Source organism: Plectropomus leopardus, chromosome 13 (assembly GCF_026936395.1).
Source record: "Plectropomus leopardus strain MGB_pleo_1.0 chromosome 13, ASM2693639v1, whole genome shotgun sequence".
NCBI classification, from domain to species: domain Eukaryota; kingdom Metazoa; phylum Chordata; class Actinopteri; order Perciformes; family Serranidae; genus Plectropomus; species Plectropomus leopardus.
Window position 1 is genome coordinate 32,610,990 of NC_142188.1, and position 22,787 is coordinate 32,633,776.

At 39.0% G+C, this 22,787-nt stretch overlaps 1 protein-coding gene across 4 annotated transcripts; it reads right to left on the reverse strand.

Moving 5' to 3' along the window:
* Positions 1 to 3,384: 3,384 nt before the first annotated feature.
* Positions 3,385 to 22,177, reverse strand: LOC121954833 (polyunsaturated fatty acid lipoxygenase ALOX15B-like). 4 transcript variants are annotated; one of them, XM_088086555.1, is made up of 15 exons: positions 22,030 to 22,176; positions 21,636 to 21,813; positions 20,354 to 20,558; positions 16,271 to 16,352; positions 14,982 to 15,104; positions 14,591 to 14,694; positions 14,098 to 14,264; positions 13,803 to 13,946; positions 12,110 to 12,313; positions 10,520 to 10,606; positions 9,086 to 9,255; positions 8,849 to 8,970; positions 6,669 to 6,769; positions 4,982 to 5,152; positions 3,385 to 4,670 (listed from the first exon to the last, which is right to left on the reverse strand). In XM_088086555.1, exons 2-15 carry the CDS (start codon positions 21,786 to 21,788, stop codon positions 4,491 to 4,493), a joined length of 2,013 nt encoding a protein of 670 aa, XP_087942681.1. In that variant the 5' UTR covers positions 21,789 to 21,813; positions 22,030 to 22,176; the 3' UTR covers positions 3,385 to 4,490. The 4 variants fall into 4 exon arrangements, with proteins under 4 accessions (XP_087942681.1, XP_087942683.1, XP_087942682.1 ...); XM_088086557.1 differs by lacking the exon at positions 4,982 to 5,152 and having other exon boundaries at positions 22,030 to 22,177; XM_088086556.1 differs by lacking the exon at positions 22,030 to 22,176 and having other exon boundaries at positions 21,604 to 21,810.
* Positions 22,178 to 22,787: the final 610 nt, after the last annotated feature.

Consider the following 22,787-nt stretch of genomic DNA (forward strand, 5'->3'; position numbering starts at 1 on the left):
ATACTCCAGCTTAAAGTTAAGACCTTTTCTATTGATCTCTATTATCTTTATTAAATATTGCGTAAAATGTAATTAATTTGAATGAAATCCAAAAAACTAAATAACCGCCCTCTAGCAAATGCTTTTAATTTATTTATGACAGTAAAAATAGGCAAAGAAAGCAAATATATATAACAATATGAATTGTTTTTTACTATTTTTACTACAGTATTTCTTTGATTTTTTTTTCGATTTTTTTTTTTACCCATTGGGCAAAAGAAGTGTACATGGAGAGATCAGGGTAAGGGTTAAGTAAAGGAAGTAAAAAACTTCGTTAAGCAGGGTTAAGATGTTGGTGATTGATAATTTTTTTCTTTAAAGCAGCATTTATTGTTAGTCTGTGACTAAACTTAAGTTTCATTAGTTGAAACGCTCCGTGTCCCTCCACCACAACCGCCCACCACATCTTCACTCATGGAGTTATTACTGAACCAGGCCTCTGTTTGAAGTGACCACTAACATTTCATGTTGCAAAGTCATTAGAAACAAAATGACCACAAAGTTACATTATCAAATAAAGCTGACATGACATAAAAGTGATATGAGTAAAATTATGGTTGTGAATTAAAAAAGACTTTTGAAAAACAGCATTTTTAATGAAAATATTTCTTGTGTCTTTAATGAATAACTTTCTTAGAGAATTATTTAAAAATATCATAGTTAACACAATTTATTGCAACATGTTCTCATACCAAATCATTACACATTGCTGCTTTCAGTGGACTTCTGCATCAACACTCTGGGAATAGTCCTGCATGTGCTGGTGATGTTCCGGGATGCCTCCAACACCATGATGTCAACAGTTTATGTTTAGGCAACAAAAGCACATGGTAGGCAACAAAAGTAAGTGGTTATGTATAAGCAACAATAGCATGTGGCAAACAATGCTGGGATGCCAACAAAAGCATGTGGTTAGGAACCGGCTTCAAGGGTTTGTGTGGTTAGAAGTAGGCTACAGAAGCACATGGTTGGGTTTGGGACAAAAAAAACTCATGGGGCTCTACCTTACGCCTTGTGCATGGCAGTGCACAGCGGCGCACGGCACAGTGTCATTGCTAGTGTCAGACTGGCGCAGTTGTCATTTTCACGCCTGGCGCCCACTTCCTTTAAATAACAAATGTACCTGCGCCCATCTGTGCGCCCCTGGGCGTGTTGGTCTTAAAGTGAGGTGTGGTCAGGTGCATTGTTGGTGGATTGAGGCAACAGAAAGCGAATGTGCAATTGACCAAAAACAAGCTACTCTTAAGTCAAAGGCGCAGTCTGAATCCTGCTATTTAAAGGGCGGATTATTCACATAGCAAGATACGCCTGAATCCGGTTCAGATGTTTGGATAAGTCAGGGAACAGCCCTCAAAGTCGGAGCATTCTTTCTGGCAAGTTCTGTTCGCCGGCATTATCAACTGACACTGCCTTTTCACGTATCATACGGCCCTGCCAGGTGTTATCCAACCCACCTGCAGCCTATTATACCGCCGCAGAAGATAGCTTTTGGTATCAGTATCTTATGCCAAAACTGCAGACACAGCAGCAGTATAGATGGCTTTGGAGTGAGAACAGGTCCTTATTCATGGGATTATTTATTTTAGTATTTATTAATCTAATTAGTATTGAACACTATGGGGCTAAAAATAAAACATCAGCCAGAACAAGAAAATCAAATAATTAGAAAGAGGATACTAGGAAGATTGTCATAAAACCCTTTAAACATTACTTCTATTAATAAATAACAATATTTGCACACTGCCAACATTTTTTTTTCTTTTTTTGGAAGCTGCTGTAGCAAAAAACAGTGGTGATAAAGGAACAAGAAGAACCGTTGTAGAACATAAGATGCTCACACACAAGAAAGTGCCAGATGAATCTGACATGAAGAGAGCATTAGTGTTAGCATGTGTTTGACATGCAGGGAGTTGATGACAGGTGGGAGATCTCAGCAGAAATAGAGTTTTCTTGTGTTTGACCCTTAAGTCAAATTGTAATTACAGCTCTTAGACAGGAAGGAGGAGTTCTGGTGTCCTCTAAAGTAAGTGTTGTTTGTAACTTGTATATAAATAGAACAGTTGAATGTCTGAAACAGAATGACTTAAATTTATCCTGGGGTCCTATTCTTTGAATGCAGATAGTCAGACTTAATATCTGTTTTATTTCTAGCATTTAAAATATTTAATGGGAAAAATTACAATAAATATAATTTAAAAGTAGCCTCAAGCGGCAATGCCGGGTCAAAGCCCCTTTTCGGCTAACAGAAAGAAAAAGCTCAATTGCCAAGAGCAAAGCCACAGGCAGCAGCGAGGGGATCTACGGCTTCACAAAGCGGAGCAAAGTCACTTTAGCTGATATAATTTTGTCTAAAGAAGCAGTGATATGAAAACAATCAAATATTTGTTTCATGACAACAATGTATGCAAAGTTTTAATAACACAGCATTCAAAGACCCACAATTTTGCCTTTATTTAACAGGTGTGAATAAAGTTTGGTATGTATGTTCAGGACTTTGTGCAGGATGTTCCTACTGGGTTTTATCAGGACTCCACACACAACTTGAGTTATGGCATTTTCCCTTTACAAAGACTCATTGTTTTTTGACCTTGTTAATTTGAAATAAATTGTAAAGCTCCATCTCACAATGCTTGTATACCAAACTTGGTATCCATACTGTCAAAATGGAAAGGGGAGATGTCATATTACGCATCCCCAGAAAATAAAAACCTGAAGGACATGGATCACAATATGGGAAACTAAGAAAACCCTGCACATGTATAAGAGAGTGAAAGCAAAATCAGGCCCTCACAGCCACTGATTCTATCAAAATATAGACAAACAAAAGAATTGGTCCTAAATCCAAAGTAAAGTGGGAGTCACCGAATGAAAAAGAGAAAAAGAGGAATCACACTTCCAAAAACACACTCAACTCAAATTTCCGCTCAAAACAAAAAACACAGAAAGCCAGCTGAAGGTGTTGACTCTCTGGAGACATCAGCCAACTGAGCAGGAAACCAACCTCCCTATAAAACCTCCCAGCAGGCTGATAGCAGCAGCTGAGGAGAACATCACAGCTGCTCCCAATAGCTCCTGATTTGCAAGGAGACCTAGGAGCTGGATTTTGGATCACTGTGGATCTTACCATTTTTCACATTATGTAAATTAGCAAATATTCCATGGTGGTGGCATTTCTTGTCCAAGGGCGTTTTTTCAGCACAATGACATGTAGATGTCTTTCAAATCATGAGTCAATCATACATTTGGATTATTATTGATGCTGTCACCATCATGCTGACTGAGAGTAAATTTGATGTGAACATAACAGGACTCACACATAGAAGGAAAAAGGAATCACACTGAGTCTGTATTTCAGAAGTCTGTATTACACATTCAGGGCTACAGAAAGAAGACGGGTTTCCATTAACCCTCAAATTGAGCAATTTGAATACAAAAAATGCCAAAAAAAAAAACCAACTTCCTGTTTATTTTTATGCTTGCATGAGGTGGTACTTGAAGCAATTTGAAAAACCATATTTCTCAGAACTGCAATCTTCTTTTGCCTTTATAGCTCATGTGATGTGCAACGGTGGCGGTAATGCGACTTTATGGATGCAAAACGCCACTAAACCCAAAGAAGAAGAAAAAGCACAACAAAGTCACATGACATTCTACAAAACATGGCTCGGTATGTGTGGATGGCGGAAGAGACTGAGATCATCCTGACTGCTATACACTTTTGACCCCGCCTTGTTTGACTGTTATTTAAAGCATATTGTATAAATTGTCAATCAATTTTGTGTTACACCTTTAGTCTTCAGTCCAACCCATTACCAGACATTTTTCCCTTCGTTTTGGAATTTAGGGCCAATAAACCTTGTTTACATAAATATAAAAAACTTATTTTGACGGCAAAAGATTTCATTTGGGGTCAGAATGACCCCAAGGACAACACGAGGGTTAAGTCTTCATACAAGACAGAAATTACAGTGATATCAGATTGGCTTTAATAAGTGGCTGCAATAGAGAACCTGCAATTGTTTCGAACATCCTTCGCCATGGTTACTGAAATGTTATCGCAAGAGGAAAGTTGTGTAACATCGAGAGAGAAGGCGCATAAGTTTAAACTTTTGTCATCATGGGCATGCTACACACATTGTTAGGCTGGTAAGATTCTCTACAATTCAGTCATTCAGTTCATATTACTGAAACTGAGAATAAAAGAAGACAGAAATACACAAGAAAGACACAAAAAAGAGGTTTAAAAAAGCAATTTGATTGTATTTCCCATCTTTGCTGGGCTGCAGTTTTGTGAGAAAGGTAATAAAAGCCCATACCATATAGATGCCTGTCCCAAATATAAACCTGTTGAGTTCAGTAATTAAAGCAAACGATAGCCCAGGTTATTGATTAAGGTTTTACAGCATGAAGCTGATTCTTGGCCAGCAGCTGACGATGTCACCCTCTCATATTTAAATGGCCACGCTATTTTCCATCTCCTTTGGATCCAAGTATACATACGCCACTTCCAGATCCTTGTTTCTGGCTTTGATGAGTGCACTTAGATCTTTAAGCTCCGTCTGAAAAGCCTTTTTGAGCAGGCAAGGTGTCTCCTCACAGAAATTGGCTTCTGGGTACTGTCCAAGAGCGACCTGATAAGATTAATGATAGGTTCACATAAAAAAAAGAATCTATTAACATTTAAAAGTGTTGTATGTAGGTCTAGAGAAGGATGGTTGATTGTTGGGTCTCATTCCCAAGTCCTCAAATACCAGTGCTTTGTTTGTGGTTCAGTCCAACTACCAACCCAAAGCACTGGTATTTGAAGACCTGGGAATGAGACTTAATTTAATAAGACTTTAATTGAATGTACAGTTATAGGAAGTGAGCAGGATTTTCCCCCATGGTTAAAAGAGGGCACTGTGATGTGTTCTTGTGTTTTTATGAGGGTTTGGACACTTACAAAGTCAGAGGACGGTTTGCTGAGGAGCCACATGACAGCCATTCCATGAACTGTTGTGCTTTTGTTGGGCAATGTTTGCAGCAATGTGGCCTTGCTTGTTGTTCCCTTTGTGGTTGGTGGGGGATGTTGTAGGGTGGTGGGGGTGTTGGGCATCCAGCCACCGTAGTCAAACTGCAATGAATGTATGATTGGCAGATGACTGACTGATACTTTTTAAAGTCAAGCCACATCAGTCAGTCAGTCCACCACAACAACTAATGGATACATTGCCATGAAAACTGGATTGGAGCAAAATCTGTACAGATCAAATACCTGCCAAACCAACAACAGTCCCGTCATTAGCAAGCATTTGCATGCTAAGATGGCAAACTAGGACTGATATTAGTCAATGCAATTATTTATATGTATACTATTACCACAGCTAAAAGTCAAAGTGTTAGCATTGTCAGTGTGAGAATGTTAGCATGTCTTGCCTAAGTCATAGAAAAAATACCAAAATGCAGAATGCCGAGATGCTGCATATTCATTTCAATGGATCTGTTTTCCTTGCACATGTGCAACAAAAGTGTTTAGCTTCTGGGTTATCTTCAACAGCATGTGGTCCACTGAATGTGCAACACGCGTCGTCACATATTACCATTTTGCAATGGACTTCCACTTCTACATATTACGCTCTAGGTATGCTTTTGCTTCTGCTTTTGACATTGCAGGATGCTGCTACCATGATGTCAACACAAGCACATGGTGGGACTACACTGCACATGGTTATGTTTGGACAACACAAGCACATGGCAACCAACGTCAAGACATCAACAAAAACACATGCTGGCACAGATGGTGGAAAGGAAGGAGGCACATGGTAAGGAGTAGAAAAAACCCCACAACCTTTAGCGCCCCTGTGCTCCTTATATTATATTGTTATCAGCACTGTTTCAACCTGACACCATCCTGCCATACTTCATGCGGATGCTACAAGTTCCGTCTGGCCGCGTTTTCTAGTAATGCCACCCACCTTCAGACATGGCAGGTGCCATCCGGCTGTTCGCCAGCCTGTTATTAATTCTGGTTTTGGAACGATACCTCGCCAGATACCGATTGGCTGCAGTCTCAATTGACACAGCCCATCCACATGTCCGGCTGCCACATCAGGTGCTGTCCTGTGCCATATAACTATACTGCAACTGGTCCTGTCTGGCTGTGATCTAAGCTGATGTCACCAAAGGGCGTATCATGTAGATGCTTAAGGTGGCTTTGGGTATGAGGATTGTATGCTGAAAGCACTGTCAAAGCAGCGATATTTGACAACTTCAAAATGAGAAAGAGTCATAATTGACTTGGTTTCAAGGTGTCCTGTGAGAAGTTTTACATTACATCTCTTTTATACTGGTGACCTATGGGGAAAATGTTTTGAGATTTTTTTGCTGCAATACCGTGAGGCCACCGGGAAAAATTAAGGGCAAGGCTGAGCTGCTTTCCTGGGGCTCTGGTGAAAGTGCAACGTCACAGACCCTAGCATGGGTTTACATTCTTGTTAACAATAAAGGCTTGCTAATAATCCTCAAAGTCAAATGCATTTTGTTGGCCAGAATTCACCCATCCTTCTCCACCTCAGAGAAAACTGAAAAAACTGATCAAACATTAGTAGCAACACTATAATCGATTATCCCCATAAATTAAAAGGCTTCACCTGTCCATGGTTCACAGCTGAGTGCTGTCCTGAGCATGTGAAAATCACCATGGTGACAAACCTGACCACCTCAGCAACAGTCATGAACCTTTGTGGAATTCCTGTGAATTAGAGGAAAAAAACTACTTTACTTAGGCATGGCAACTTTGATTTATGTTTTATATGATAATATAACTACAAAAATGTGCACATTTATCATCATAAATATACTTTGCTGGAAGTGTCTGTTACTGTTTGTAAACACAACATTCAAACTTGGCTGCTCGGATGTACTAAATGGCAATCTCTGGGGCTGGGAAGGAGCCAACGCGGAAGTGCCAAAAACTGCAGTTCTTTGAATGGCCACTTGAAGCTGGCTCCATTCAATCCCATAGACTGTATATAAGGATGGACAACATGACAGTTCCCCCAAAGTGTATCTTTTCAATCTTAATCGCCCCCTTGTTTCTGCAGTACACATCATAATGCATGCCATGTTAATGGATGGGACATTGGCCAAACTAAAAACTCAAAGTACACGCCAAATACATTTTTCCCAAAGATGCTTTCTGTCACTTAAGGTAATTTTGAACCCTGATGTTTGTGTAAGTGATCAGTTTTAGGTTAAGTTCGATTTTAATGAGTTTGACAAAAAGGTTTTTTTTCGCCATGACTGACAGCCAATCCATGCGTTCGCATTCAATGGGGCTGCTTGCAAATGGTCGGACCGGTTAGTTTTTGCGGGAACCCCCCCCTACTGTGCAGACTCCGGATCTCAATGACATCGCCACGGCAAAATGACAGCAACCATATCCAGGATATTTTAGCTGGACATGGACTGGGGGGGCACAACATGTTTACAGCCAGAACAGTTTTGGTCTGTATAGCTTATTTAGATGACAGCTGTACAGGGGTCAAGTTACACTTTTAACTATTAAGGCCTGCTGATGGTATCCTCACTCCTCCACAGTGCCAGCCTCTCGCCCAACTATGGTCACTTCTGGTTCCAAAAATTCAAGATAGTGACAGCCAAAATCTAAGCTTCTAAACTGAAGCCCACAAACCAACAGGTGACAACACAATAGTTACTTGAATACATTACTTTCACACTCTGTGGTATGTACACTGCAAGCTACTATTCAAGAAACATTATGTTTTTTGTAATGGGAGTGCCCATACTTCAGCAAGCTAAGCTAACCACCAGCACCTACCTGTCCAACAGAAAGCAGGCCAACTCTGCATCACCCTTCCTTCCCATCCTCTCCCTCAGTGCTCACCAGTGAAAGTAAAAGCAAACCCTGTATTTACTCTTGTGAGTGAGCTTTGTCTTCTTGGCATTTCGCCTTGTTGTATTCGTGTTTTCCTGGCACTGCGTCCATAATTTTTGTATCTTCCTGCTGAATGTGTACTGCTTACAGTCTGGCAGCTTGTCTCCACCTTTTTACAAAGCCCCATTCTGGACATTATTATGGAGAACCCCAGCATCGAGTCCTAAAACCCAGAAATCCATTGGCATTTCAGCACTTCTGGTTCCCTCATCTCAAAGTCAGTTTTTTTTTTAAAAATATATATATATTTGATTAGAAGCCTGAAATATGTCTGTGGTTAACACAAACTAAAGAGACTTTCAGGCTCTGTTCTCTAACATAAAATTTGTCAGAAAATACCCCGCCTGCAAACTTTGAAGCATTAAATGCGTCTTTTAAAAAAGGCGATTGCCAAAGAGTAGCTAAATGGCTAAAAGCCGAACCAGCAACTGCACTAAGATCTCAAAAACTGTAAAAGAGGTGTTCATTTGTGAAGATTATCTTGCTGGCCAAAATGTGTAAGTATAATTAACATTTGTTTTTATTATTGTTGTTGCTTATTTTCTGCAATAATCCAAAATCTAATGGAAAATCCCAGAGACTTTTTGACAAGGGAACCAGGGCAACCTTGGCTTCTGGGTTTGCCTACAGAAAAACATCATCCCTGAGGCACTCTCTTAGCTGTGGGCTACACACCCATAAACGTCCTGACCACAGGATTTTTTTTTTTTTCTGAATTTTTCAAAATTTCAGTTTACAGGTGGAGGGCAGTGTCTCTGCAGATACGTAGTAAATAAGACAGTGATTACTTTTCTATAAGTCATACATTAGGTTTTTGTTTTGTTTTATCCTGCATAGTACGCCTTTAATAATGAGCTTTTCTTTAAAGCCCACCTGTGTTTGCTTTGCGAAGGAATCCATGTTCGAAAATGTCCTGAATCCACTTCTGCAGTTCAGAGTCCTTCTGGACATCAGCATCTTTCTTGTAGTAGAAGCAAAGCACTCCTGACACAAACCTGTAAGAAATGTTAACAAGTTCTTTAAAACCAACATGTTCTCATCTCAACTCGTCACATGGTGCCGCTCTGTCAGACACTTTTGTTTAGATACTTAATTGGTTAAACTAATGACCTGTAGATGATATTCCAGAGCTGGAGTCCATCATCTCTGTAGTAGAAGTTTGGCACAGCCCCCAGCCCACGGTCAATAATGTCCTCAGGTATGCAGAGGGAGCTGTAGGTCAATGAGGACATTGATCTCCTAAGGAATGTGCTCAGATCATCTCCACCAGAGGCTGCAAACTAAAGAATATCAAATCAAATCAAATTTGTATAAATGAAATATTGTTAGAGACAAATCCTGTATGTTGTATTGGAAAAGTAGAGTTATTGCTGTGTGGTTATGCCTCTGTACACCAGACAAGTTGCATTTACAGTTTACATGCATGTGTGTGAAAATGTGGATGCTTCGCACATGTTCTTGAGATATCACATTCAAAAGAATGACACAGATGGGGTCACAGTGACCTCTTACAACCAAATGCTAATCATTTCATTCTTAAGTCCGATTTAAGCAAACTTCCTAAGGGTGTTTATGAGATACACTATATGGAAAAAAGTGGGCCACACCCCTTGATCATTGATTTCAGGTGATTGCGAGCCACGCCCTCTCGTCCAACATCAGTGTCTGACTTCACAAATGCTCTTCTGGATGAATGAGTGAAAATTCCCACAGACACACTCCAAAATCTGGTAGAAAGCCTCAACTAGAAGAGTGAAGCTGTTAAAGCTGCGAAGGGGGACCAATTCCATATTAATGCCTATGGATTTAGAATGGGATGTCATAAAATCTCCTGTAGGTGTAATGTGTAGGTGGCCCAGTAATTTTATCCATATAGTGTGTCATGTTTAGGAGAAGAAGGAAGACAAGGTCACACTGGATTTGACCTTTGAGCTATGAACACTAAAATCAGTCAGATCATCACTGAGTCCAAGTGGACGTTTGTGCCAAATTTGAAGAATTTCCTTAGGGCGCTCTTGAGAAATTGCTTTTACAAGACTAAGATGAATGCAAGGTCATTATGACCTTGACCTTTGACCACCAAAATCTTATCAGTTTATCTCCACTCAAACGTTTGTGCCAAATTTTGAGTAAATCTGTCTAGGTGTTCTTGACATATCGCTAAAAAAGAATGACATGCATGAGGTCACATGGACCTTGACCTTTGACCACCAATTCCAATCAGTCCATTCTTTAGTCCAAGTGAACAATTTTGCCAAATTTTAAGAAATTTCCTCAAGGTGTTTGAGAGATATCACGTTCAAGAAAATGACCTTTACCTTTGACCTATGAGCATTAAAATCTAATCAGATCATTGTGAGTCCAAGTAGACATTTGTGCCAATTTTGAAGAATTTCCTTCAAGGCGTTCTTGAGATATTGTGGTCACAAGAATGGAACGGAAAGATGGACACCCCGAAAACATATTGCCTCCTGCCACAGCTATCGCCAGTACAGAGGCTTAAAAAACACTGTTTAAACACTGAGGGTGTTGGTCTTTTCGTACCTTTGCAAAAAATCCATCCTCAGATATGAGACTTTGTCGGGCTAAGTAGTTGATTTGCAGAGTGTAGCGAGTGTGAGGTACAAGAAGCTGAGGAAAAAAAGGGAATTCTGTTAGTAATACTATTACATGTTAACAAAGTCAGAAATCTTGATGCTTTTAAACCATTTAGCTACATTAAATACAAATATATAAAGATCAGAACATCAACATCATTCATAAACATCTATAAAAATCAACAAATTAACCCATTAATGTCCTTAGTGGAAGTTCAAAATTTCATTCACAGCATTTAAAGTACTAGCTGACCTAAGAACCTATCAGTTGGAATTTTTCAAATCAGTCAAAGTATGAGGCTACAGCGCCCATTTTTCGTAACATACAAGGGGTTTGTCATTTTTTGATTTTCCATTAAACCCCTCACCACACTCTAATAATACAGATTTATACAGAAAGGTGCTGTAAGTGTAGTGATGAAAAAATTAAACCATTGGGTGAAAAGTTCAGCAGCCTACAGAGGAACGAAAGGAGAAGTTTTTGAGGAGTTTTTGGTCAGATTCAAGAGTTGATGCCACACCTGCAGCTGCATTTCAAAGACCAAAGATGTTTGTCAACAAGCGTCTGACTTTGGGTTTCATTTTTTTGTGTGTGTGTGTGTGTGTGTGTGTTTGTATATGTGTGAGAGTAAGTGAGTTTTATTAAGTAAGGGTGGAAAATTGAGAGTCTAAACAGATATTTTATTCCCATTTAAAACCCCACAGAAATACAATATAAAATGCCTCCATACCGTGCACAATGTCACACTGAATTATCATTCATGAATTATCATTTTTCTTTTTAAATCTGTATAATAAGAGTCTGGACAATGTGTGTATGAAAAATTATTAAGATCTGATACTCCTAACCTATTGTTTTGGATGTGTTTTCAAACAAAGGTCAATAGTTCCCATGTATTTTTATGGGGTAGTAAACCCCATTAGAGTACATGGAAATCCATGGTCATAGAACCATAATTCTCATAATTTCTCCCTAAAAACACAATGGAAAATCTATTTTATAATTTATTCTTGCTTCAGCCTATTTGGTTATTAAGTGCATGCATTTTTGTGAACATGCCATCATGTGAACCTTTATTTCCACCAGGGTTTGTGGGAAAAGATAAAACGACTTACCCTATGTGACAAACTACTAAAATAGAATGTTACAGAAATGGCTATATCTCAAAAAAGGACCTATATCACATTTTTAGTACCACTGGATTCAGAACAAGCTGAATTTCAACAATTTGTTATTTGTTCCAGTGTATATATAATATTATGTGTATAAAATTAGTGCTAAAGTTATTTTTGCGATTTTTTTTTTCTTTCAAACTTTGTCTGTCAATTAAGGCATGATACATTTCAGATATTGAAAATTTTGATTTTGACATTTGTAGCCACATGTCTTGACACTTAACACAGAAAATTTAATGTTTCTATCTCTAACAGAAAAATATCTATAGAACTTTTACTTAACATACTTAATATAGTATAAGGATGCTATGGGTTAAAAAACTATAACTACAGTAAGTCAACTATTTTCCCTTGCAATTACCTTGTAGAGTGGATGCACCATGGGAATGTTGCGCAGCAATGACACTGCAAACACTTCAGCCAGCAGATGAGTGCGCAGCAGGTGAACATTGAGTTGATGCTCAGTGAAATCAGCACTTCTCACAAAAGTCTTGGCTATCAGCCAGTCATACTCCGAATCAGTAGGAAGGAAGATGGGATTGTCCTCTGCTGGATTCTGCTTCAGCTGCAGGAGAAGGATGGGTGATGTAGTTCAATTAATGCATGCGATTCATTACCAGTATATGTCAGTAATATTTAATAAGGTCTGCTTGAGAACAAAATTTGGCCCTGGCTGTTTTCCTTTGGACTGGCCCTATTGCCTCCCCTGTGTCCATAGCAATGGTCTGTTATTCATAGCAGTGGTTTGTTATTCAGAAATAACTGACTGTTGAATGGATTTCAAACTGGATTAACAGTGCAGATGCACTCAATGAAAGCCTAACAAGACATAAGTTGAAGCCACCTGAGTAGTAAGCTACAGCATTAGCACTTGCTGTGCTGCGGCTAGCTCCATTGTCACTACATGAGCTAGCCTAGCACTAGCGGTATGACGTTCTTATCCTAGGCTGTCACATATTACCGCTTTAAAGTGGACTTCTGCATTCACATACTACTCTCCGGGTATCCTTCTGTGTCTGTTATTTATGCTCCGGGATGCCACTACCGTGATGTCAGCACAAGCACATGGTGGAATTACACTGCACAAGGTTATGTTTAGGGAACAACAGTGCATGGCAACCAATGCCAGGATGTCAACAAACACACATAATGGCACAGATGGTTAAGATTAGAGGAAGAAGGCACATGGTAAGGTGAAGAAATAAACATTACATTGAGATGGGTAGAGAACGCCAGACTCCTACATGAAAGTTCAGGGTTTGCTGGACCCATCCACTGCCCCTCCTGCCTGGCCTATAGGCGGCCTTGCACTCCTTACATTACATAGGTACTGGCAGCGTTTTAACCTGGCGCAATCCTGCAGTGTGTCATGTAGACGCAACTGGTTCCATCCAGCCGCGTTGTGTTAAGTGACACAGCCCGTCCACATATCATGCTGCTGCGGCTGACTAGTTCTGTCTGACACAAAAGGTGGATTTTGGCTCCCTAACAACCAACACTGCATAAGCAACGCTATTTGAATACTTCACAATGACAATGGGTTCCACGATATCACCTGCTGAAAAGTTGTCATGTTGCTCCTCTTCAGGAGCCGGTAGAAACCTCCTCGTCTGGCCCCCCAAAACACAATGGCGATGGCATTCATACAGTTTTTAGAATTGCCTGATGGCCAGTGAGTGAGGTGTTTAAGAATGTTTCCGTATTATCTTGTGTTTTCCTATTTACTACACTTACTATGTCATCTGCTTTTTAGTTAGATATTCTATTGCGACCTTATAGGGAAATTCATATTTTCAATGAAGCGTAGGCCAGAGCACAGGGACAACTTGACAACGACAGCTGCACTCACTCCTCCGTCCACATACATCAATGTTTGTGTGTCATGTAAATAAAATTGACTTGTTTGTGTCAGACTTGACTATCAGCCTGCTTCTCCTATCAGACACAATCCATAGCTGCCATCTACATACTTGTAACAACAAGGCAGGTTCTAGGCATGGGCACAGGGGAAGGGGGCAGCTTTTCTATGTGCTTTTTTTGGGTGCTGATGTCACCTGAATAGCGATTGGCTTCAGCTTGTTATCAGGTGTTTTGTGGAGCAGGACAAGCGGAGCCATCAAGTACTGCTCCTTCCCATTGATGGTGTTGGGTTTCAGTCCATCCAAGCACTTGTAGTCACACAGGAATATGTTGCCTTCCTGTTTGAAATGAGTGAGGAAGAGAAATGTTTGTTTTACGTGCATACAGTGTGGATACTAAGTGTAAGGACAATATAAAATACAGAAATTATCATGACATGAGGTAAAACATGAGTCTTGTACTATGATCAACCAAGCTAAGGACAATCACCATCATTTCACATTCCAAGTGAAACTGTCCATTGGGGAAAACCATGTCGTTAGAGACTGGGAAGTTATCAGGCAGAGCTGAACAACGTCGGATCAACATGGTGTTGGAACCATTTAGGTACTGGTAGCCAAAAAAAGCATCCTCCTTCCAATGTTTCTTGACGTACTCTGGAAAAAGAACAAAGTTGAATTCTGGGTCACAAAATCTCACTATACCACTGTTATCAGTTTAACTGTGCATTATAAAGTGTGATTCATCATTTAGCATACCTACATCGGAGCAGATTTGAATGATAAAGAACATTTGGTGTATCTGGTGCTGACTTGTCTGAATTTATTTTTTTCTTTGAACAGAAAATTAAGAAAAAATACAAGACAAATTTAAAAGAATGTTGCTCCACGAGGACCATAGGAAGAATGGTATGAATAAAAAAGGGACTTTTGTGCACAGTACAGTATGAAGTATCCATTAAGCTACCATGATTTCACAGTACCTGATATTTTAGTCTGTTTACAGGTGAAAACCTCATCAATATCATTGATATCAGTCCAATTCTCATGGGATTCAGCCAGTCCCTTAAGTTGCAGCTCAGCCATCCTAAACACAAGCAAAGTAACTTTATTGTGCCTTAAATTGTGTACACACACACACACACACACACACACACACACACACACACACACACACACACACACAGACAGACAGACAGACAGACAGACAGACAGATTCCATGGATATTCCATTCCACTGATATACAGTAGATATATACTGTAGATCTAGATATGTAAAGATACAGGTATATGAAAATAGGTAAAGATATCAATGTAGATATATACAACTTAACAACATAGATGTACATATCAAAGTGACTTTGAGGATCTTACCCTGTGTTTAGAGTGTAGAGAAGCTCCATAGACTTGGTGAAGGAGAAGTGGACCTCACAGGGCAGCGAAAAAAGGCCTTCTGTCTTCATGATGTGGGGAAATCCCTCTGCATACTCATGCCAGCTGGGAAGCATAGAGAAGAGCAGGGTGGTGAGCATCTTTGGACAGTCTAGATACAAGCATATCTGCTTGTATCTAGACTGTCGATATATATATATATATATGTGTGTGTGTGTGTGTGTGTGTGTGTATATATATATATAAGTTGCCCTTTGATTATTTGCCAAAAACAAAAAGAGAACCCCTTACTATTAGTTTGTTGTAAATAAAATATTCTATTAATAATGATAGGTAAATAATTTTCTACTGAAAAAAAAATATATATATATATATATATATATATATATATATATATATATATATATATATATATATATATATATATATATATATATACATAGAAATGTATATGTCAGTTGGCTAGCTTGCCAAAATACTTCACCAGCTAACGTGATTCATGATACTAACTACTAACAAAGCACTTGCTATTCATCAAGAGCAATGTATTGGTGACCAACAAGCTAGCCATAACCTAAGCTAAGGTTATCCAGCTAGCTGTATACTTGTCAGTTACTCAACATAAATCTACTGTTGGTTACTTCATAACTTTAGTGGATAAAGTAATTTTGCAAATGTCAAGCTAGCTAGAAATTAATTCCAAGAAGCATGGCGATGGATGTTCAAAACATTAGCAGATTTATTTCTGTTGCAGCCACCACACTAGCCTTCTTTTCTTTCTTTTTTTTCAACTGAAGGCGTCATAGACCTGTTATGTGAGCGATAATGGAAAGGTAAGCCCCTTATACTTGGGAGTGGCCACGTATGAGGGATTTCTGGGAGGTGATAGTCCAGGATTTCACGGAGGAATTGTGGATTAAAATTTTTGGATGATCCGCTCAACTTTTGAAGAGTTATGTGATGCAATAACAGCTCTTGTAGCTCCTGCTGCATCATGAGGGAGCCAGTTCCTACTGACAAGCACATAGCTATAGCATCATGTGACCTAGAAAAGACAAAAAAGTGCTTCCATTGCAGTTTTGTGAAATATGGCTTTTTCGAATCGCCTGAAATACCACCTCAAGTGAGTTGTAAAACCTTTTTGCAATAAATGTGATTTTTTTTTTTTAATTGACGTGTTTTCATTGGGTGTATTTTATATTCACAATTTCAATTTGCGCAAATTTTAGGGTTAATGGAAACCTGCCTATTGTGGAGTTCTGTGTTCTCACCAATAGTCTCTCTGTCGTTGCTTCAGCTCCTGCTTTCGACTGTACTTGCCAAGCAGATGCTCATCATGAAAGGCTTTCAGAGCTTAAGGAAAAAAGCACAATATAAAATATCAGGTAAATGAACGCTGGGCCAAGAACATTATAGCAGGATTATGAGACTAAATTAATTGTTTAGCTATCAATTTTCCTTTTTAGAAACAGTGGCAAGATTAATCACATTTTTAATTGCATGTTTTTAATTACATTATTTTGCATTACAAAACAGTTATGAGGTCCATATTGACAAGGTAAAACAATTCTGACAAGATTGTCTTGATTAGGAATCAAATGACATTAAAAAACTGCATGAGACTATCATAAAGTGGGCATGTCTGTAAAGGGGAGACTCATGGGTACCCACTATGGCTGGGCAATTTGACCTCAAATCAGTATCACGATTGAGTCAGAGAAAGGTTGAAAATAAGGCAATGTATGTACCTGTGGCTCCAGGCCCCCCAAATCATTGCATCTGCCCCTGGAAATAACGAGAGCTCAGCGCGAGCAGCTGGATGAGACACGGAGTGATACGCACTAGTGTTTCTAAATAATTCAATCCATAGATTGAGTAAACCTGAAACTAACACAAAGTAGTCTGTAGAAGTCTAAAGAAGTCACTTAATACCACTGGCTGTTTGTTCATTAAGACACTTTGGTGCAGGAGAAGCTCCGCTCTATTTGTCGGTCTCACTGCGCTGCTGTCAGACCATCAGCTGTTTGATCCACCTTCATGAAACGCCATGAAAGCACAAACGATTCAGTTGTCAAATAATCAGCTGTATACTAGAGTCAAAGCCGTTCACTGCATTACATGATTGTTCAACATTTCTGCTATCACAGTGTTTCGGCGTAAGATTTCCCTTGGTGTCGTGAGAGTGCCAGACAGAGCCCAAAAGCGTGAGACTCACGGCAGAAACGTGACACTGGACAATCCCAGTGGGAGAAGGATTAACAGAATTAAAAAAACAACTAAATAACCGTCATGGGCAACATTATGTCAGTAAGAGGTTCTGAATGTCGGTTTCGATTAATTTTCAATTAATTGCCCTGCCCTATTGCCCAAAGAACACATTTTCATTCAGATATCTTGAGGTCAGAGGTCCAGGGGCCCCTGTGAAATGACCAAGGTGTTCATCTATCACCAAAATTTAGCCTAAATTTGGAGCGTTATACCACAACCTTACTGGGATGCTAGCATGACATTGTTGATGCCCCTGGATTTCTCAGGTCTTTTAGTTTCAGATACCAGTATTATCACTCTAGCTTAACTCAATGCAGTACCGGCTATTAACTCGATTTAAAACAATTAACGTGCTAATTACCAACCCTCAAGATCACTGCGCTCTGAAAATGCAGGGTTACTTGTGGTTCCCAAAATTTCCAAAAGTAGGTTAGGAACCAGAGCCTTCAGCTACCATGCTCCTCTCCTATGGAACCATCTTCCAGTTTTGGTCAGGGAGGCAGACACCGTTTCAACTTTTAAGGGTAGACTTAAGACTTTCCTCTTTGATAAAGCTTAGAATTAGGGCTGGCTCAGGCTGCCTGGACCAGCCCATAGTTAGGCTGACATAGGTTTAACCTGCCGGGGGACTTCCTCTGATACGCTGAGCTCCTTTCCTTCTCTCAATGCTGCCATCGGGAATTATGCATGTCTGTTAACTGCATTGCCATTTGCAAGCTTAGCTTAGCTCTGTGATAGCCATGTGGTACTCTCACTACCTGGGGCTCGCGATTACGGAGCCTGGGTCTGTTGAACTGCACTACGCTAGCTGTGCTGGTGCTGTGACCCTGCCTTTGGTTGTGCTCGTGCTGTGGCTGTACTGATACTGTGCCCCTCGCTCGCCATCATCATAGAGTGCAATTACTAATTTCACACCTACCATTATTGTAATATGACATGCATCTGTTTCTTTTATTGCTGTGCCTCTCTCCCCCTCTCTCCCCCTCTCTCCCCCTCTCTCTTTCTCTTTCCTTTTTTGCCATGATTGTATTTCATTTGCTATTACGACATCTATTGCTCGTCTGTCCGTCCTGGAAGAGGGATCCCTCATCATCCTCTACCGCTCTTCCTGAGGTTTCTCCCCCCCCCCCCCGTTTTAGGGGTTCTTTTTGGGGAGTTTTTCCTTGGGTGATGTGAGGGTGTAAGGGCAGAGGGATGTCGTACACTGTAAAGCCCTCTGAGGCAAACCATGTTTTGTGATAATGGGCTCTATAAATAAAACTGACTTAATTATGGACGGATTAACACATTAATGCTGATAGCTATAGTTAAATTCTGCTATCTAATCTAAAACTAAAAAATTGTTTCTGATAGATGTTGAGTGTAATCATTCTTCTTCACCTATTGTAATAATTCATGTGTTTACAGCATAATCTGGGGTTATCAGTTATTGTTACATGTTTTGGTAGCCTATCAATTAATTAATTCATGCTAACAGCTTTGTGGCACAATGTTAAGCTGTTTTTGTTTGAATGTTAAAAGCATATAATACCCCCTTTTCACCAAAATTTTGAGCACATGCGTTGACTTCTAAAACCCAGGTATACCCACTAAAGAAAAAAAAAAAAATAGGCTACAGATTCCTTTCCCATTGCCTGAAGACCAGGGCTGTGTACACAGCTCTACAAGCAGACAAGTATGCCTTTCTGTGTGTGTGGATTTTTTTGGTGTGTCACGTTTGACGCCATTAACAGGCTGGAAAACATGTTGGGAAATCGTAGATAGCAGCATGAATAGAGGTCTGTAAAAAAAATTACACTGATTACTTCTCTTTATGTATCTCTTACCTCAGCCTCTCTTTCAGTCTCTTTGCAGACCAATTTGGATCGATGTTTGAGTGCCGTTTGAACGGGTGTTGTGTTTTCATCAATGCCGATCAGAGCTGATAACTACCCATGTCAACTGCAGTTATTTGACTAGAGTGTGAATACTGATTGTTCACTTTCCCATGGCTTTAGAAAGCTAGATGTTAGCAGGTGTTAGGGGGATTTTTTTGTGCAGTGGAAAAAGAGGCTCAACACAGGTTTTTGCATTGGCAAATTGTGATTTAGTGTGGTTTATGCTATGATGTTACACTATCACTTGGTGTGACATATAAAACTGTGACAATAAAAGTTTTGTTCCTGATAAAAAAAAAAATAAAAAATTATGCAACAGTTAGTTCCGACCAAGCAATTTGATTGGTTGAGAGGCATTCCATGAGTGCTGATACAGGAGTACAACATCACTGGGACTGTTAACTTTTAACTCTGTATCACTCCGCTTCACGGATGTTCAAAACCCGTTAATTAGTTTAAGAGTGAAAGTGGGATATGTTTTAAAATGAGAATTTATAGTATGGTGTAGGTTGGATCAAACGGCTAGTTGGCGCTGTTCACGTAGCTGTCAGTTGGTCAGATTTTGTGTGGAGTTACTAAAAGTTATGAGGAAGCCCAGGAGGGGGCAGCTGTGATGGATTGGTTTTAGTAAACTGCCGTTCACTGGGAGTAAACCAGATGTTACAGATGTTACAAGGATCTGCAGTGAGACAGATCAATCGAGTGCCGAAGATAATCATTCTGCCTGCAGCCTCGTCCCTACGACCAAATCACAGCCGTGATCATATACATCACTCCCTCTCGTTTGATATTGCTTAATTATCCCGAAGACTCTCAAGCATTTTGTAAATCTACCACAGGTCTAGAACAGGTTGGATCTCAGGATAGTAATGTTTATGAATCATGACAAAGTGCCTTATTTAAGAGAGAAAGAAGAGATGAAGTATATTCCATTTTTATGTCACACCATATGGTAATTACGCACTAATACAACAAATTGGTTGAATTAAGAATCCAAGACAGAATCTAAAAGATCACATATATTTTTTTGGAAATCTAAGAGTCAGTGCAACACAATTCAATCATTTTCATGCCTAATATTTGACATTTTTATAAATAAAAAACAACTTTCGGGTTTATGTCAACCACCCATATACAGAATGCTGGAATGAATTTACAGCTTGCAGAGATATAGTCTACAGGATGTCAGACAAGCAACTTTCCACAAACCTGTTCCCTCTCTGAAGCGGTGGACCCTGCTGTTAGTGATCCAGTGGTGGATGGGAAAGGTGTAGGTGTCTCCCTCGGGGGAAGTGACTTCCACCTTGGCGGGGAACCAAGACTTCTCCAGGAAGAGCAGGAACGGTGGTTTGTCTAGCTCTATGAGAACCAGCTTTCCGATGGAGTGAGGGCAGGACAAGGTAAAACTAGACACCTGGAGTGATGACAGAAATGGTTTGAAAAAGTTTTTAACAAGAGATGAAGATCACAATAATAAGCACACCATTACTGAATGTAGAATCAGGTTAGAATCACAGTCACTTGAATTTATCAACAGGGATTTATTGGGATTCATTTCAGCTGCTCTGATGTCAAGTATAGAGAAATTAAAGAAGTAGAAATAAACAATAAAATATAAAAATATAATATAAAAATAAAAATAAGTTGAAAATATAAAATAAAATGAAGTAAAGAAAAATATCTAAAATAAAATAAAATATGTGCATTCAAATAAAATATAAAATTTGAAATATGTGCAATATAATAATAATAATAATAATAATAATAATAATAATAATAATAATTTATACAGCACTTTTCAAGCTTAAGCACAAAGCGCCTCCCAATTAAAATGTTTACAGAATAAAATTAATGTCAGACACCTATGCAGCCCCTCCCCTGCCCCCTAGTAACATAACCAAAATTTAGAACATTAAGAAAATTAAAACAAAAAATGATAAAATTGCCATATGTACAAATATTTCCTAATAAATAAATGAAATGTGGAGAAGAATTAACCTAATTTAAGCAGAACACATGCAGAAAAGACACTAATAAAATAAATAACATTGTATAAAACAGGTTGAATGCCAATATAAAAAAAAAGTGTGTGTGCGTGTGTGTATACATATAAATATATATATATATATATATATATATATATACATATAAATATATATATATATTAGAAATAAGAACAGGTTATATATACAATATATGCATCATATGTTCGATACATGCTAGATTGGTGTTGGTAAGAATACACTGGGATACTGAAGAATATTGCTCATTTGAATAATTGATGAGCATTGCTGTCATTATCGCACCAGTTATTGCACAGGGCTACATTTTTTTGTTGCTTTAGATACCTCTGTGGCCCTAGGCTGAAGGTTTGCAGGGCGGCACATAATTTTCTCTAAATCAATATTTAACACCCCTATAATAATGTATAGGTAAAACTGAAGTTAAATGTTACATACATTTAAATACAGAGAGCAAAATTTCAGCTTACTGCTCCTCTCAAGAAGGCGAAAGGCCCTTTGAAACCAAAGAGCCATGTGCGGTCACTTTCCCCATCCGTGCCCACCAGCTTTATGCAGACGCTGTTAAAAGTTGTGGCACCGGCGAGATTGCCAGTGTACATGGTCACTTTATAATTCACCATTTTCACACTGGAAAGCAGAGGAACTCTGGTGGGAGAGAATAATAATAATTCTCAGCATTTATTAGGTTAACAATCACCAGATGAACCTAAATGTAAAAAACTTTAAAATACTGGCATCATAATGAAAAATGAAATTTGCAAAAGGCATCAGAACAACTGGTATTGAAATAGTCTTTTCTCATTTACTTTTTCTAGTCCAGTCTTCGCTAACTGAAATAACTTAATAAAGCATCTCTCTCACCTGTTTATGAGACCAAGAAGTTGATAAACTGCTGTTCAAACAACATCACCACTGACTGTTCTTTTAATACACATCGTTTTGTGGGAGTGTCCAGTCACTCGTAATATCCATCCAGTGATGGCATGTTGCACATGTACACAGTTACACCTGCAAAACCAGAAGAAGAGGATGCAGATAAAAACAACTTAGCATTATCTCATCATTCGGGATAAACCTCATTTGGGGGAAATACATGCTGCATTTATGTTTAGTCAATGTGATCTGGATTTTATAATAATGACTTTATTTATCTTATGTATTCACAAGATGTTTACTGATTATTATTGATATTATTATTGAGAATGACTGACGTTCTAGGAAGTCAGTCAAGAGCAGGACAACAAAAGGCACTTTTGGCATGCGCATGTAACGCCTTAAGTATTACAGACAGAGCTTATCGTCAGCAGTCTAAAAAGGGATACTGTGGTCCAATGTGGATCTGTTCTTGGGTCCTTGATGAGGAAACGTTTGCTCTACATGTTCTCATTCCCATCCACAAGGTACCGTATCCAGTGTGTTTTCCATCTGGTATGTATAAGAAATAATCCTTAAACACAAATGTTTTGTTTTACACAGGAAAATCAAGCATTGCACAAAGGACAATGGAAAAAGGTTTACAACCAGCTTGCGCATCACTGTATTCTATGCCCAGTGCAATCAAATCTAGTTTAATTCTACCATCTAAAGGATACTTACACATATACAGTACAATGTACACA

Bases quoted from the DNA above. Each gene is read 5' to 3' on its own strand.
- LOC121954833 (XM_088086555.1), bottom strand. From the start codon at position 21,788: ATGGTGAATTATAAAGTGACCATGTACACTGGCAATCTCGCCGGTGCC. The intron at 15,105-16,270 runs GTGAGAACACAG...TATGCTTCCCAG, and splicing joins CAACGACAGAGAGACTATTG to CTGGCATGAGTATGCAGAGG. The intron at 14,265-14,590 runs GTACTGTGAAAT...TTCTTTTTCCAG, and splicing joins TAAACAGACTAAAATATCAG to AGTACGTCAAGAAACATTGG.